The 13,412-nt window shown below is 34.2% G+C and overlaps 1 protein-coding gene across 4 annotated transcripts in view; it reads right to left on the bottom strand.

The window, feature by feature from the left end:
* Positions 1 to 245: 245 nt before the first annotated feature.
* Positions 246 to 13,412, bottom strand: part of OPA1 (OPA1 mitochondrial dynamin like GTPase) — an 84,475-nt gene continuing 71,308 nt past the window's right edge. For all 4 annotated transcript variants that reach the window (XM_010994377.3, XM_010994379.3, XM_010994378.3 and 1 more), the window contains 2 exons: positions 6,449 to 6,523; positions 246 to 4,304 (listed from right to left, as the gene is read on the bottom strand). In XM_010994377.3, the coding sequence (XP_010992679.1) occupies positions 6,459 to 6,523 (65 nt within the window). In that variant the 3' untranslated portion in view covers positions 246 to 4,304; positions 6,449 to 6,458. The remainder of the gene's footprint in view (positions 4,305 to 6,448; positions 6,524 to 13,412) is intronic.

The raw sequence follows: 13,412 nt of genomic DNA, 5'->3' as shown, positions 1-13,412 counted from the left end.
CACATTTAATCCAGTGCCTTACAATGCACGTTTTTCTTACCCTTATTTTATAAAATTTTCTTCTTTGGGCTGAAGATCACTCACATTTAAACTTTCCTGGCACTATCCTGCTTTTTCATCTTTGACAATTTTTGTAGAACCTGTCTTAATTTTTCTACATCTATCAACTTAGTCTGAGATGTGCAGAAATTATGACTTAGTTATCACAAATTGGGTATTTTATTGTTTAAATTTTATTTAAACAATAATTATTTTAAAACACGTTTTGTAATATAATTATACATCTGATTATTTACAAGCATATGGTAGCTACCTCACTTTGACAAAGATACTACTTCATCATTTGAAAATATTAGAAGAAAACATAAATTACCCTATTAAATCTTCAGGAAGTAAACTCTTCAAACTTTCTGGCTCCATGAATATTTTGAACTTGAATTGCACAAAGGATGAAAACAATTTAAAATGCACCTACTTTTGGGGCTTCACATGAGGATTGGTTTGTTAGTGCTGATAACAGTGAAATAACTGCTAAAATGACTGAAACATATTCTGTTACAAAACTTCTAAAGGAATTCAAAGACTGCCTCGCCATTTATTCACCAGAAATAAATCACACTCCAGACCCTGTGTACCCCTTATGGAAGCAATCGTGATTTTGAGTCTTTTCCTAGTTTTGACTCTAGCCAACCACATGAATCCTGGAGAAGGCATTCTTATGCTCTGCCGTATTTCACACATCTAATGATCACCAAATCTTTTATGTATCATTTATGAACAAAGTTCTGGGAGGAATTATAAGGAACGGGAGTTCATAATCACAGGGTAGATGGAATTAAGTGATCTTCCAGTTCTAATACTTAATGATGACTTTTTAGTAAGCCTCATATATGACTGAACATGTTACCATCATTAATGACAATGATGGTCCTGGCAGCAAATGCAATTAGAAAATTTTTTTTAATAAATTCTACCAAAGAAAATAGCAAAATGTATTGACGAGTATCAAGACATGGAAAAGAGCATTGTTAGACCACAAATTACAACTGTGAAACATGAGGCATGTGAAATTCAAGCGTTCAGAGAAGAGCCACATTAAGAGGCTTGTTAGACCATGGATTTGGTTATACCGTGGGGTCAAACTATTACCCTAGGTGCACAGGTTTCTTTCTCTCTCCCTCATTAAAATAGAGACCACTTAAAAGATGCTCTCCAATAACAGAATTATAACATGATTTAAGTATCTTTAATTACTCATCTACACAGATGACCTTAGATCAAGCACAGGCAAAATATAAACTGCAGTTACATCTACAAGTAGTGTGAAGGTTTTTAAAAATAATACACAGTTCATTCATAGTGCACAAGTAAAAACAAGAATAAGTTTTAAATATTTAAACACAAAGCCATGATTATTCAAAAGGTAAGCTTATTTGCGAGCACATTTCCATTCTGCTAAAGTACCTGAAACTATAGCAAATATCAGCTTAGAGAACTGAAATTAAAAAAAAAATTTCTCTGATCCCCTTTATCAAAAACTAAAATACCACATTTCTTTTTGCAGATAAATACATTTAAAATAAATAAAAATAAAATCGACTAGTTAAGGAATTTAACTTTTAAACCTACACTCTGTATCTTATCGTATGTAAAATTCTCAGATTATACGATTAGGAAGTACCACTTTCTGCAATATTCCCTACTCATTTTTACACTATTCATTTCCATCCAGAGGCAACTTGTGGGAAGGAGTCTGCTGTTGTAAAGCCTGGAAAGGTGGGATGATACAAATAAAAGAGAACATAAATAAGCCACTTGGGAAGGCTGGTTGCTCCACTTACAACTATAGCTCAGCTGAACTATAGTTTAACCATGAAGCTGTAAGAACTGCTTGTTTCCTATCATGCATTATCATTCATAAACTGATTTTTAAAATTGATGCCCTGATCCAGTAAATTCTAGATATAATCTATTTACAGTTACTCAGTCTTCCATACAGAGCTCTGTTCACTCTATTCTTTGCAGATTCTGACATGAAAAACAAATGATTCCTGGTCTAGTTAGAATTTAACTTCTGTAATATTGAATTTGTTTTCATTTGTTACAGTTGCATACTTCTGTATAGTGATTTGTTTACAACGGAATCATCTGTAATTTCTGAACTACAGACACAAAACACAGGGTTTACTGTTGAGAATCTGAATTTAATTTTTTTTCTTTTAATAACATCTGCATTTAATAAATACTTCACTTTCAGTGGGGCAGGGGTGGAGAGGCTTGGCATGCTTAGTCTGAGACAGCCATAAAGGGAAAAAAATATTAATCTATGAAAGAAGTCATATTACTGAGGGGGATGGGGAATATCTGGACTCTAATATGGGATTTCTAATAGTATTTTTTTATCATCTATTTATATATTTAAATTACAAATACTGATCTCAAAGAAATGGATACCCGACCACCCCTTTCTTAAATTTATACAAAGGGTTGTGATAAGTACTGACTTAACATCAGCCTTTTGCCTGGGGGGAATCTGTAGGAATACAGCTCAGGGCACTTGCCCCTGTCCATAGCTCTCAGAAAGAAATACAGTCCTATTCCTTCTTCTTTAGAAATAGATCTGTAGTTGTAAAGTGGTTGTGTTTCATAATTGCAAAATATTAATTAATAATGCATGATGTCGGCTTCAGTGAGGGTGTTTGCCCACCGGCCAGCACTGGTTAGAGGGAATTAACCAGTGATGTCATCTCCTAACCTTTGTACACAATCCTGGGGCCCTCCACCCTCTTCCTATTTCCCCCTCCCAGGTCTAAAGGACACAGGAAATGTTCTCGACCACTCAGCTACCAAACAAAGTATATTGCTACTAGCTGCTTAAAAGTGGATCTACTTTTCTGATCAAAAAAAGTATGTCCTGAACTCTCAGTTTCTGAAATATTTTGTGATATCCTTCAATGATATGACTGATATAACTTGCATATTAAGTGTCAGATATTAAGAGAGATCACAATAAATATATATTGATGGTAAATTAAAAAAAAAAAAAGGTGTGGCAAGGGAACTGTTACCAAAACATAATTCGAAGAAAACTTGAAATTAAACTGGAAAATAAAAACTGTCACACAATGGGCATTTTTATTAGAATAAAAAAGGCTTAATGAAATGGCAGCAAAGAGCAGAGTTAAATGAAAATGACATTTAAAGTCAAAAATGACTTTGCTTTAAAGTCCTTTAGCCAATAAAAAATATTTATGTAAAAAACATGAAAATGATGTGAGGATATTATTGTAATTGAACTGCAATGAATTAAACTTTATATTTCCTTTAAATCTTCAGCACAGAGGAGGATGGTCAACATTATTCTAACTGCTGAAATAATTTCTATTTAAAAATTCAGTCTTATGAAAGAAAGCTTTTTCCTGAGGGCTAGTTGAAATGTTTGACAACAGTCTAAACAAAATTAGTCAATTGATTATTCTTAATCTTTCCTATCCTGTGTCACAATCCAATAACTCTGTCAACAGGTGAAAAAACACTGTTAACAGAAAGCCTAGCTCAATTGTACAACAGCCAAATGAATGAATTTCAAATGGACAGAGAACAAAAACACCAACTGAATCAAACAGGTAAGCTGCTACTGACTTAGCCTGGGAAGGCAACTTTCTAAGCTGTCAATGAAGAACTGAAATCTCTTTTGCTGAATATACATGGAATTACTGTAGCCCAAATCGACGTATTTGAGGGTTTCTCTGTTAACTTGCTTTGTTTTACGTGATAAATAAATAAACTGAGTTATCACAGTCAAATAGTTTCTGGGCATAGAACATTATAGATACAGACAACAACTCAGCGGGCTACCATCATCTTATATACAATTTTTGATAGCCTTTAGAAAACTGCTGTTAAGTTTTATTTCAATACACCTAGCATTCTTTTTCTGGAAAAGAAAGTGACATCAAGTAACATCAGCTAGTGAGTTAGTTGAACTAGTGTCACCACAAATGAGACAACAAGCAGGAGAGCAAGTTTCTTATCTTCAAGGACTGAGCCTAATGGCCACACCGCTTAAATTATCCCAATTTGTCACTTCGGTACAATAAAACAGAATGTTAATGTCATTTCCACTGTTCTTCCATTCAAAAGGCAGCTGATGTTTCAAGCGCCTCTAACACATATAAATTATTTTTTCCCATGACTTTATTTTATGTTTAGAAAGGTGGAAGAGCAGATGAAAAAAAGGCAGGACAAAAGACTTTGGAGTTTTCTTTCTTCAGATGTATGCAGAGGTAATTATGAGTAGGAGTCTGTGAAAATAAACAGAATTTTTATTGATTAAATTTAGGTCTGGGGAGACAAGTGTAAAGTTTCAAAGTAAATTTTACTATTGCATGATCATAAAAACATTGAAGCTTAACTGTCTAAGTTTGCTAGCTTTATTAAATTCAAAATAGCCACCATAACAATATAACATAACTTTATCAAACATGTGTATGAATCAAAAAATACTAGAATTCATTTCTTATACAAAGTTAAAAACATTAAAATTGGTTGATAGAAAGATTTTACATATGGCTATGTTGGGTATAAGCATCTTCAGCAAGTATCAGAAATATCAGATAGTTACTCAAAACTGTCAGGTTGAGGAACTCCATGCATCTTAAAACTGTCATCGAGAAACTATTCCTTAAAGATATTTGGTAACTTTTTTTAAGTGGTCAGAAGGAAGCAAGGTGACCATTTGGCCAGAATGATTCTTTTCAATGGATTTGCAAGGTACAGCATAGATCACCTGTCCAGTTCATAGATATATGTAGCAGTTCAGAGCTGTAAGTCCTGAGGGCTGGGAAGAGCAGATACAGACAAGAAATCAAGGAAGTGGGGACTGTCTTCCTATACACAACCTGGCTCTGAGGACTGCCCCGCCTGCAGTTGGGACAGACACTCTGGCAGGAAAAGGTATGTTCCTGGCAGCAACGGTAACTCCCAATGTCACACTGACCAGCTTAGGGAAACAACATTATTTTGTAAAGCACTGGTTGGCTTTGGGCTTCCTTATTTCATGAAAAGACAGAAACGTATTTTATATTTTTAATAGAATTTCTGTGAATTTCCCTGCCAAAAAACCACATTTGTAAACAAAAATATCAAGTAAACTCTGGTGCTGAAGAAGAGAATCTCCAAATCAAGAAGACTCTCAAAATGTTTCTAACATTAACTACTGATAATAAATATGATGATGAGGAAGATACCATAACTTCATGGTTTTAAAAGAAAATTTTCATCACTGGAGTTGTATAAAACATTTACAAATGCAGACATTTAAAAACACTGCATTATTTTTGGCCTGTGGTAAAGATGATTGATATTCAGTTTCTAGACATATTTTTGTATATATCTCTACATCTGTCTTAACTTATGAAAGAGACAAAACAAAGTAACAAAGCATCACTCTAAATAAAGCTTTCTGGCTCATTCCTCTCATTCACTGCTGGTGTACGGTTCTGAATGATGCTGGTCTGAGCTGTGCTTCCCTTTCTGGCTTACTTTCTCCAACATACTGCCCCTACAGTAGAGGAAAGGACGTCGTCTGGTTTAAGGACTTCTGAACTGAATGCAGCAAGGGAGAGAATCTGTCACGTTTCTATTCTTTTCAGTTCTGTGTTGCAGGCTGCCTACAGGGTAAGGCTCACAGATAAAGTAATTAATTAAATATTTTAAATAAATGACAAGGTCTTAATTATAGCATTTTCCCTTTCTCAATTTCTTCAATAAAAGCAAAAGACTTACTAATTATAATTCTTCAGGAGTAATTAACAATTAACTATGCTACTAAGGGAAGTCTTTAAATATGCAGTTATTTTACTGGGAACAGCTTATAATGCCAGACTACAGAATTAGACAAGAGCCCATACATTCTGAAGAGTCCTAAAACCTACAGCTATCTAAGTTACTTTAAACAGAAAAATGGTTTATTTGAATGTTTTTAAACATAAGAGAATAAGATTAAGAGCAATTATTAAAAATTTTAGTCAAGCCAAATATAAAGCTTTGCAAGTTAACATACACATTATTATCCACTGAATACAAATAATGAGGACTAAAATAATGAAAGTTACAATTCAATTCTTCACACACAGAAAATCTATGAGCCACCTGCATATTATGAAATATCTTAGCTTTGTTCACCTTTGTTCTGTTCAACACGAGTTCTAGAAGATACTTTTAGTTTAGCCACAAGGCAATCAAGTTATTCAAAGGGACAGTATACATATGAAACTTAGAATCTAGTGTCAGAGATTTCTTCTTTTTAAACTATTTACTTACATTAAAATTATTATTAAGGAGCAAGTAGGATATGGTTAAGTAGGATGATAAACTATTAAAGTAAGTTTAAAATATAAATTTTGTGTTTAGCCAGTACCAATGTAGTAATAGGACTTTTACTCACTTATTACAATTTATTTCTCCTGATGGAGAGCTTCAATAAAAGCATCAAGTTTTTCTTGAATTTCCCTAACTTTCTCTGTGGAGATAAAAAGAGATAATAAATTAGTTAAAAACTAATTTATTTTCAAAGGCATCACTAATCACAGGAGATGAAGGGTCTGGGATACTTTACTTTGGAAAAGGGGGGAAATTACCTCAGCGCCACACACCATCTTATACCCAAATCAAGTTCAAATGGATTGTAGCAGTATCTCTTCACAATTTTTTGGAAAGGGGAGGAGGATGGAGGTTTATGACAGATCCCCTTGAGAATCTAATAAAAGTTATGGATCCTTACACAGAAAAATCAAGTAGATATATATATATATATATAAAATTATGTATAGAATTTTAAAGAGTTCTCAGATTCTCGAGCTAACCAAGGACTCATGGTTAGCAATATCTGGAGCAGAGAAAAATATAAAATAATAAAACCACTTTTTAAAATTAGAAGAGAATACATAAAAAATAATTAAAAATTAAAAAACCCCAAAAGATATAGAAAACAGACTTATGGTTACTGGGTCGGGGGGGAGGGTATGGGAAAGGATAAATTGGGAGCTCGAGATTTGCAGATACTACATACAATATATAAAATAAATAAATAAGTTTCTTCTGTACAGCACAGGGAACTATATTCAATATCTTGTAGTAACTTATAATGAAAAAGAGTATATGTAAGACTGAAATATTATGCTGTACACTAGAAACTGACACAAGATTGTAAACTGACTATACTTCAATTAAAAAAAAAAAGAATACAGGTGAGTACATAACTGGTCTTCAATTGGGAAATGACTTTCTAGGCATAAAGTAATGAGAAAAGTTACCTATGGAAAAAATAAAACCATGAAAAGGGCAAAAACACTTTAAAAAATAAAAATGTGCTTTTCTAGCTGTGAATGAAGAAAGGAAAGTTTAAAAACACCAGAGCCAATGAAGACAAATTTACATTATTTTATTTGATTTTGGGTTTTCATATTTATAGATGTTCAATTTCTCTCTGAAATACAAAAATTTTCTTCAAAATGCAAACTAATCACAAGACTTGTCAATCTCCTAGTGCTAAAAACAGAAAAAGCCACAATTTATTTACTTCATTGCTAACTTAATCATGCAACTCTCATTTTAAAACACAGGTTATATTAAGCACAGTAACTAATATTTTTGTCCTGTTAACATAATTTAACATGTTAGTGAAAATTATCAATTAAAGTGAAGTGACTAGTTCAAACCTGGTGATCTAGAGGCAAAACTGTAAAGCACTCTAGAGAAAAACCATATAAGATGCATTAATATTCAACATTTATATCTTTTACAGTCAAAAATAAATAACCTTCAATTGAAGATATAAGTATCCCTTTTTACGAGTGAGCCAGCATTTGTGGTAAGTAGCCAATAAAAAGGGAAACTGTCCTTTTTATAAATTCTTATTAGCATGCAGGAACTTAACAAAGCCTACGATGGTTGCATATAAAGACCATAATGGCATCATCTTCTTTTCCCAGTAATTTAGCACTTCTAACTCTTGGTATTAGTCTGAGACTAACACACACCGAAAAAAGCAGGGGAGGAGGGGACCCCTATTGTTTTAATCAAACTATTTACTGAGAAAATCTGATAACAGTTATCACAAAGTCAGCATTAACTCCTTCTATATAAAAATTTAAGCTAGAGAAACTAGAAAAAATAATTCCAATCCATGTCTTGGAAATTCAGTCTGCACTTTTTGGTAGTCCGTATTTTCTTTTTTTTTTTTTTTTACCAGCAGTCAAACCAGTAAACATACTTCTTTTCTCAAAGGAAAGCCAAATTATTATATTTAAAATTAATCCATCTAGTTGCTTAGAAATAGCTTCACTTATTTTCTTTACTAAATATTTAGAGAGTTCTAGATATTACAGCTCATCAGTTGAAGAGTTTTTAAAGGGGGCAGGATTAAGAGAAAAAGAATTTTTATAATTGTTTCTCGTAGAATTTTAGAAATGAATGGGGTTTTTAAAAAATCATCTAGCTTAAACAGCACAAGACATGAAAATCAAAAACAAGTGTTTAGAGCCTTAGCAGCTCTCTAAACTCTACACTGAGAACTATTTCTACTTGGGAAAATGGTACTGTATGAAGAAAGGAAATCCCGTTCTATCTGCTCCACGATCTGAGTAAAATCAGGCAGGACCAGATCTATCCAGCTTTTTGCCCTGTCAGTGACCTCCATGCTCAGCTGGACAGACTGTCTGTGAGTGGGTGGGACAGTAGCGTCACTCACAACAGACTGTTCAGAGCAAGATCTACTTGTATTGAAAGAGACCAAGGGCCACTCTGATGCAGGTGTTTGAATCTGAATCAAATTCAAATTCTTCTAAAATTTGAGACAAACAATGGTTTTCATATAGATGAAAGCTTAAAAAATGAATTTTAATATAAAAAACAAAAAATTGCCTTTCCCTTTAAAAAGCTATTTTTACACAGTATTTTATGATCAGAGTAATTGTGATAAATGTATCCTTTTAATACTAAATTTAAAAACTAATTTCTTCACTGGTTCCCTCACTTACACCATGGGCTTAATGGAGTAACATGGGGACACACGTGATACCTCACCTTTGAGAATAATTCCTTGCTTACTGTCTACTTATTGTAAGTCTGTAAGTGGCTACTACGTTTTGGGTGATTACAGATCCCACATTTTATTTGGTTCTCACACAACCCTGCAGGTATCACTGCCAAAGATGAGGGCATTAAGCCTGGAGAGTCAGCCTTGTCCACATTCCTCCAATTTAGAAACACATATTAGACCTGTTACTGTACAGATTCTACATGTAGCCAAAAAAGTGTTTATTATTTCAAGTGTGCTTGTTATATGTTTCACCTTTTATGTGAAATAAGACATTCTGATAAAAATTAGGGAATGAAATTGTTATTGAACACCTCCTAAGTAGTTATGTTTCCAGGAATGTCTAAAAAATGTGTAATATGCTACCATACTCAGAGGAACATTATTACTGTTTGAGGAGACCAGATCTCTCTACATTTGGAGAAAATCTTAAGAGAATCATGTAAGAGCATGCAACTGGACCCAAAAGGCTCAGCGTCTTCAGCGTCTACAACACCTGACTCACTATGCACGCTCAATAAATACCTGATAAATGAAGTTCCCAAAAACATGGCACAGACGAGAAGGGCTATAGGTTATCAAGAAGGAAAACAAACAAACAAACAAACAAACAAACACGTGACAGGCTTTCTGGATGTTACGCCAGGACCCCAAGAGCTAGGGCAGGCTGGGAACAGGAGGCAGGGTACACGCTGACAACAAAGACTAAGGGAAGCCGGCGGGTCACCTGAACCACGTAAGCAACATGGGACAGAGAATACGCAGGTCTCACAACACAGTACGCGGTGAGGGCGGGGGTGAGGGTAGGGGAAACAACTTTGACTTAATTTTTGCACCTTATTTAAGAAGGGTAAAACATGCTGACTACACAAGCACACAGCTTTGGAGAGTAAACTGATTCCATGCTTTACAAGGAAGTTATATTACAAATATTAAGCAGCATAATTTTCCATATTTGATTTCACTCATTTTAAGTTCTGATGTAAGTTTCCAGCACTGTCTTGTGTATTAACTATGCCATCTGGCTGCACATAAAACTGAATTATGCATAAAAATCAAGTTGGAATGTTAGCAACTAAAACTTTCTACTTTCTGATCCTTCCAAATTAATGTCTCAGTATTACAGTGTTTTCAAATCCTCAAATCTAACTGTATTTAATTTGTTCACCATTAGAAATTACTTCCCCACAGAATGTGTACAGATTAGCATGCTAATTATAAAGCAAACTCTTTTTTCTATTAAAATTCTGTATTAAATATTTATAGCTAGAGAACTCATAAATTTGTGAATTACCTGATAAACTAAACCAGCTCAGGAAGGGATTAACAAACTGCTATTTCTGTTACACCGAAATAGCCAGCTCTACATGTAGTGAATACTGAGTCTACTTTCCATTCACCCAATGTTTACTTAAAAGATGAACAATTTCAAACATCAATTCATTGTGTTTCTTGATTGAGTCATGAATATTCCCATAATCCCCGACTCATAAACCGTCAGTCTGAATGGAGTTCCTTCTCTTTTTTCTTTTCTTCAGATGACTTGACACCCATTCATGTTCTGTGTCTCTTTATCTCCACACGAAATGATACTGCTACTCTCATTTTCTTTTTGAGTCTTCTGATACTTGCTCTAAAAGTCTCAAATATAGACTAATCTGTAATTAGGTTCTGAATACACTGTGAGTACCAAAAGGCCAAAGCCGGGAGAAGGTTCACTTCAGTGGTTAATAACAGTTTAGAACAGGAATAAAGAATCACACACAAAACACTACCACATGCACTGAAATCAACCTTTTAAAACTTTTGATGTTTTTCAAGAAAGCATAAAGAAAACGAGCTGCAAACTTGCTAATGGCAGTGTGCTTTAAACAAACCACAAATCCAAAGACCCAAATGCACCTCAACAGAACTGTTTTATAACATGCTGAGCACACATTTTATACAAAGCTTGAGGACACCTTGCAGGTGAGATTTTGCTATACAAAGCTGTTCACTAAAGGACTGAACATTAAAGGAACACTTCTTACATCACACATATTGTTTCTAACAGGCCTGCTTTTCTTTAGACAATTATACTCTGCTCTTTAGAAATTCAGTATTTAAAGGAATCGTCTTAGGGAAAGAAGAAAACAAACAAAAAAGGGTGAACAAGAGACTAGGTTCAGAGTCTCAAAACTATAGTCAAGATCTTAGATTGAGCACAAGAAAAAATGTATACCTTTTACAGTTGAAAGGAAGAACCAAAGAGATTAGAGTCAAAGATACATAGCTAAATCTAACACTTAGCTTCTGAACCTTGTCCTGTAGCTTTTTTCCTACAAATAGGTATGATTACTTCTAACCAGACTTATTAATGAAGACCAACAGTATACTTCTGCTTGTTACAGAAGAAGGAGGCATCATCTCCTATGTCCTGAAAAGCTGTTTGAGACTAAGACAGTAATTTCAAAGCTGTGTGGGGTCCCAGACTTCTATGGGTCTGTGTAAAGGTGGTAATAAGAGTTCTCTGGGTTATTTCCAATTGTTTCAAAATTTCAAATGGAAATTTTTGTTTGGGCTAGAACTATATCTATTCTTGTTAACGTTTATTTAGGCTGATTAGAAGATATAATTGTAATTCCATGTTTCAAATTAAAAATGTAAGTATATTGTAGCCAGATCTTATAAAACATGGGCTTCACAGGAGTATACAATATTAAAGGAGTGCTTGATGAAAAAAATTGTTAGGAATCCCTGGTCTAATGCCCCTAATAATCAATTGGGTATGATTTTTATAAAGATGAGAACATATTAACAGCTATATGGTAACATGATCTGGAGAACTAAGTGTCTAGTCCCAGCTTTGCCTTATGACTGTAGACAAGTCACAGTCCTAGTTTATTTATAAAACGAGGAAATCTGTTCCCCAAAATTCAAAGCCCATATTACTTTAAAACTTAGGACTGAAATGTTCTATTCTAACTGATCATGTTTTAACTGCATCTTTAAAAACTTGTTAACGGTCTTTTGCTTGTTCCTTAGTATCCTTTTATGTGATGTTAAGCTCCTTGTTAAAAATGCAACCACAAATGATAAAATTATTCTCACAGGGTTACATAATTCATTTTAGAAAGATCAGTTTTACAATGTTTCTTCCAGGAATCAATGCGGGACTGCTTGTATGAATTACCTACTTACCAAAAAGTCTGTCATTTAAAGTCACTCAGGCCAGCACAGAACTTGCTATATAATCGATGTCCATGAATATTCATTCTTTGTTCATTCATTTATCGTTGAGTGATCTAACTTAACCAATACCCAACCCAAACATTCAAGATGAGCATTTAAAAATTTGCTATTACAGACCCTAAAACAATGTGATTCAGAAAGAAAGCTTCTACACGAGGGTCTGTGAAGTAAGTTATAATTTATATCTGTTGAATGTGTAAACAGCTCAAAGTGACTTGTGGATACATTTAGCTTTTATTTTTTTTTAACTCCTTTAAATGTAAGCATTTCTATTGGGCTCCCTTTGGCTAATACAGTCAAAACATCTTTAAAAAAATACTTTCTTGGTATTTTGAAGCCTATTCTCTAAAAGACTTCAGTGTGGATGATCAGAGTAGCAGCCTAATACTTAAGCATTTATATCGGTTAGGCCCTTAAACTTTCATAAATGGATGGCAACCCTCATTTCAGCTCAGTTATTAATTTTTATGTGCTTGTCAATAAAGAATAGCACCATTCCAGGTGCTTGTCAATGTTAATCAGTGTGAAACTGTGAACTTTCTGCTGCTTGATACTTCTAAAAGACTCAGCTGCAAGAAGAAATCACACTTATGGACAACAGTATAGGGGCTATGTAATTCATCTATTTCTTTAGGTATCATATAATTTGTCTTTAGATAAGCCAAACCAAACAGCCATGCATTTGGACTGCATCATTTTGACTTTGCCAGAATTGCTTATGTTATTGGCCTACACTGAGGAGCATCACAGTAAGAGCCCCATGAAATTCATGATTATGTGTAGTCATTTGATTTACTATATCATAGACTCAGTGTTTGTGAGGACGCATGACATTTCTCTCAGGTGTGTGTACTGGGAACAACTATATTTCAACTAAGCCACTGCTGTGCTGTTGTCTGACAACATGTAGCCACTATAATCATGCAATCAACTTTGTTTTCCATTCTGCATCAGCTGCTGAATCCAACTCCCTGTGAAACTGAGTCCCCCTAAAACCAAGTTCCCCTGCATAGTTTATGATTAACCTCTATCTAAAACTGTATCCCCTTTCTTGACCCATCCCTGTTCCCCTCAGGATTGA

Source organism: Camelus dromedarius, chromosome 2 (genome assembly GCF_036321535.1).
Source record: "Camelus dromedarius isolate mCamDro1 chromosome 2, mCamDro1.pat, whole genome shotgun sequence".
NCBI classification, from domain to species: Eukaryota; Metazoa; Chordata; class Mammalia; order Artiodactyla; family Camelidae; genus Camelus; species Camelus dromedarius.
Note: the sequence above shows the minus strand (reverse complement) of the source record. Positions and strands in the feature narration are given on the sequence as shown.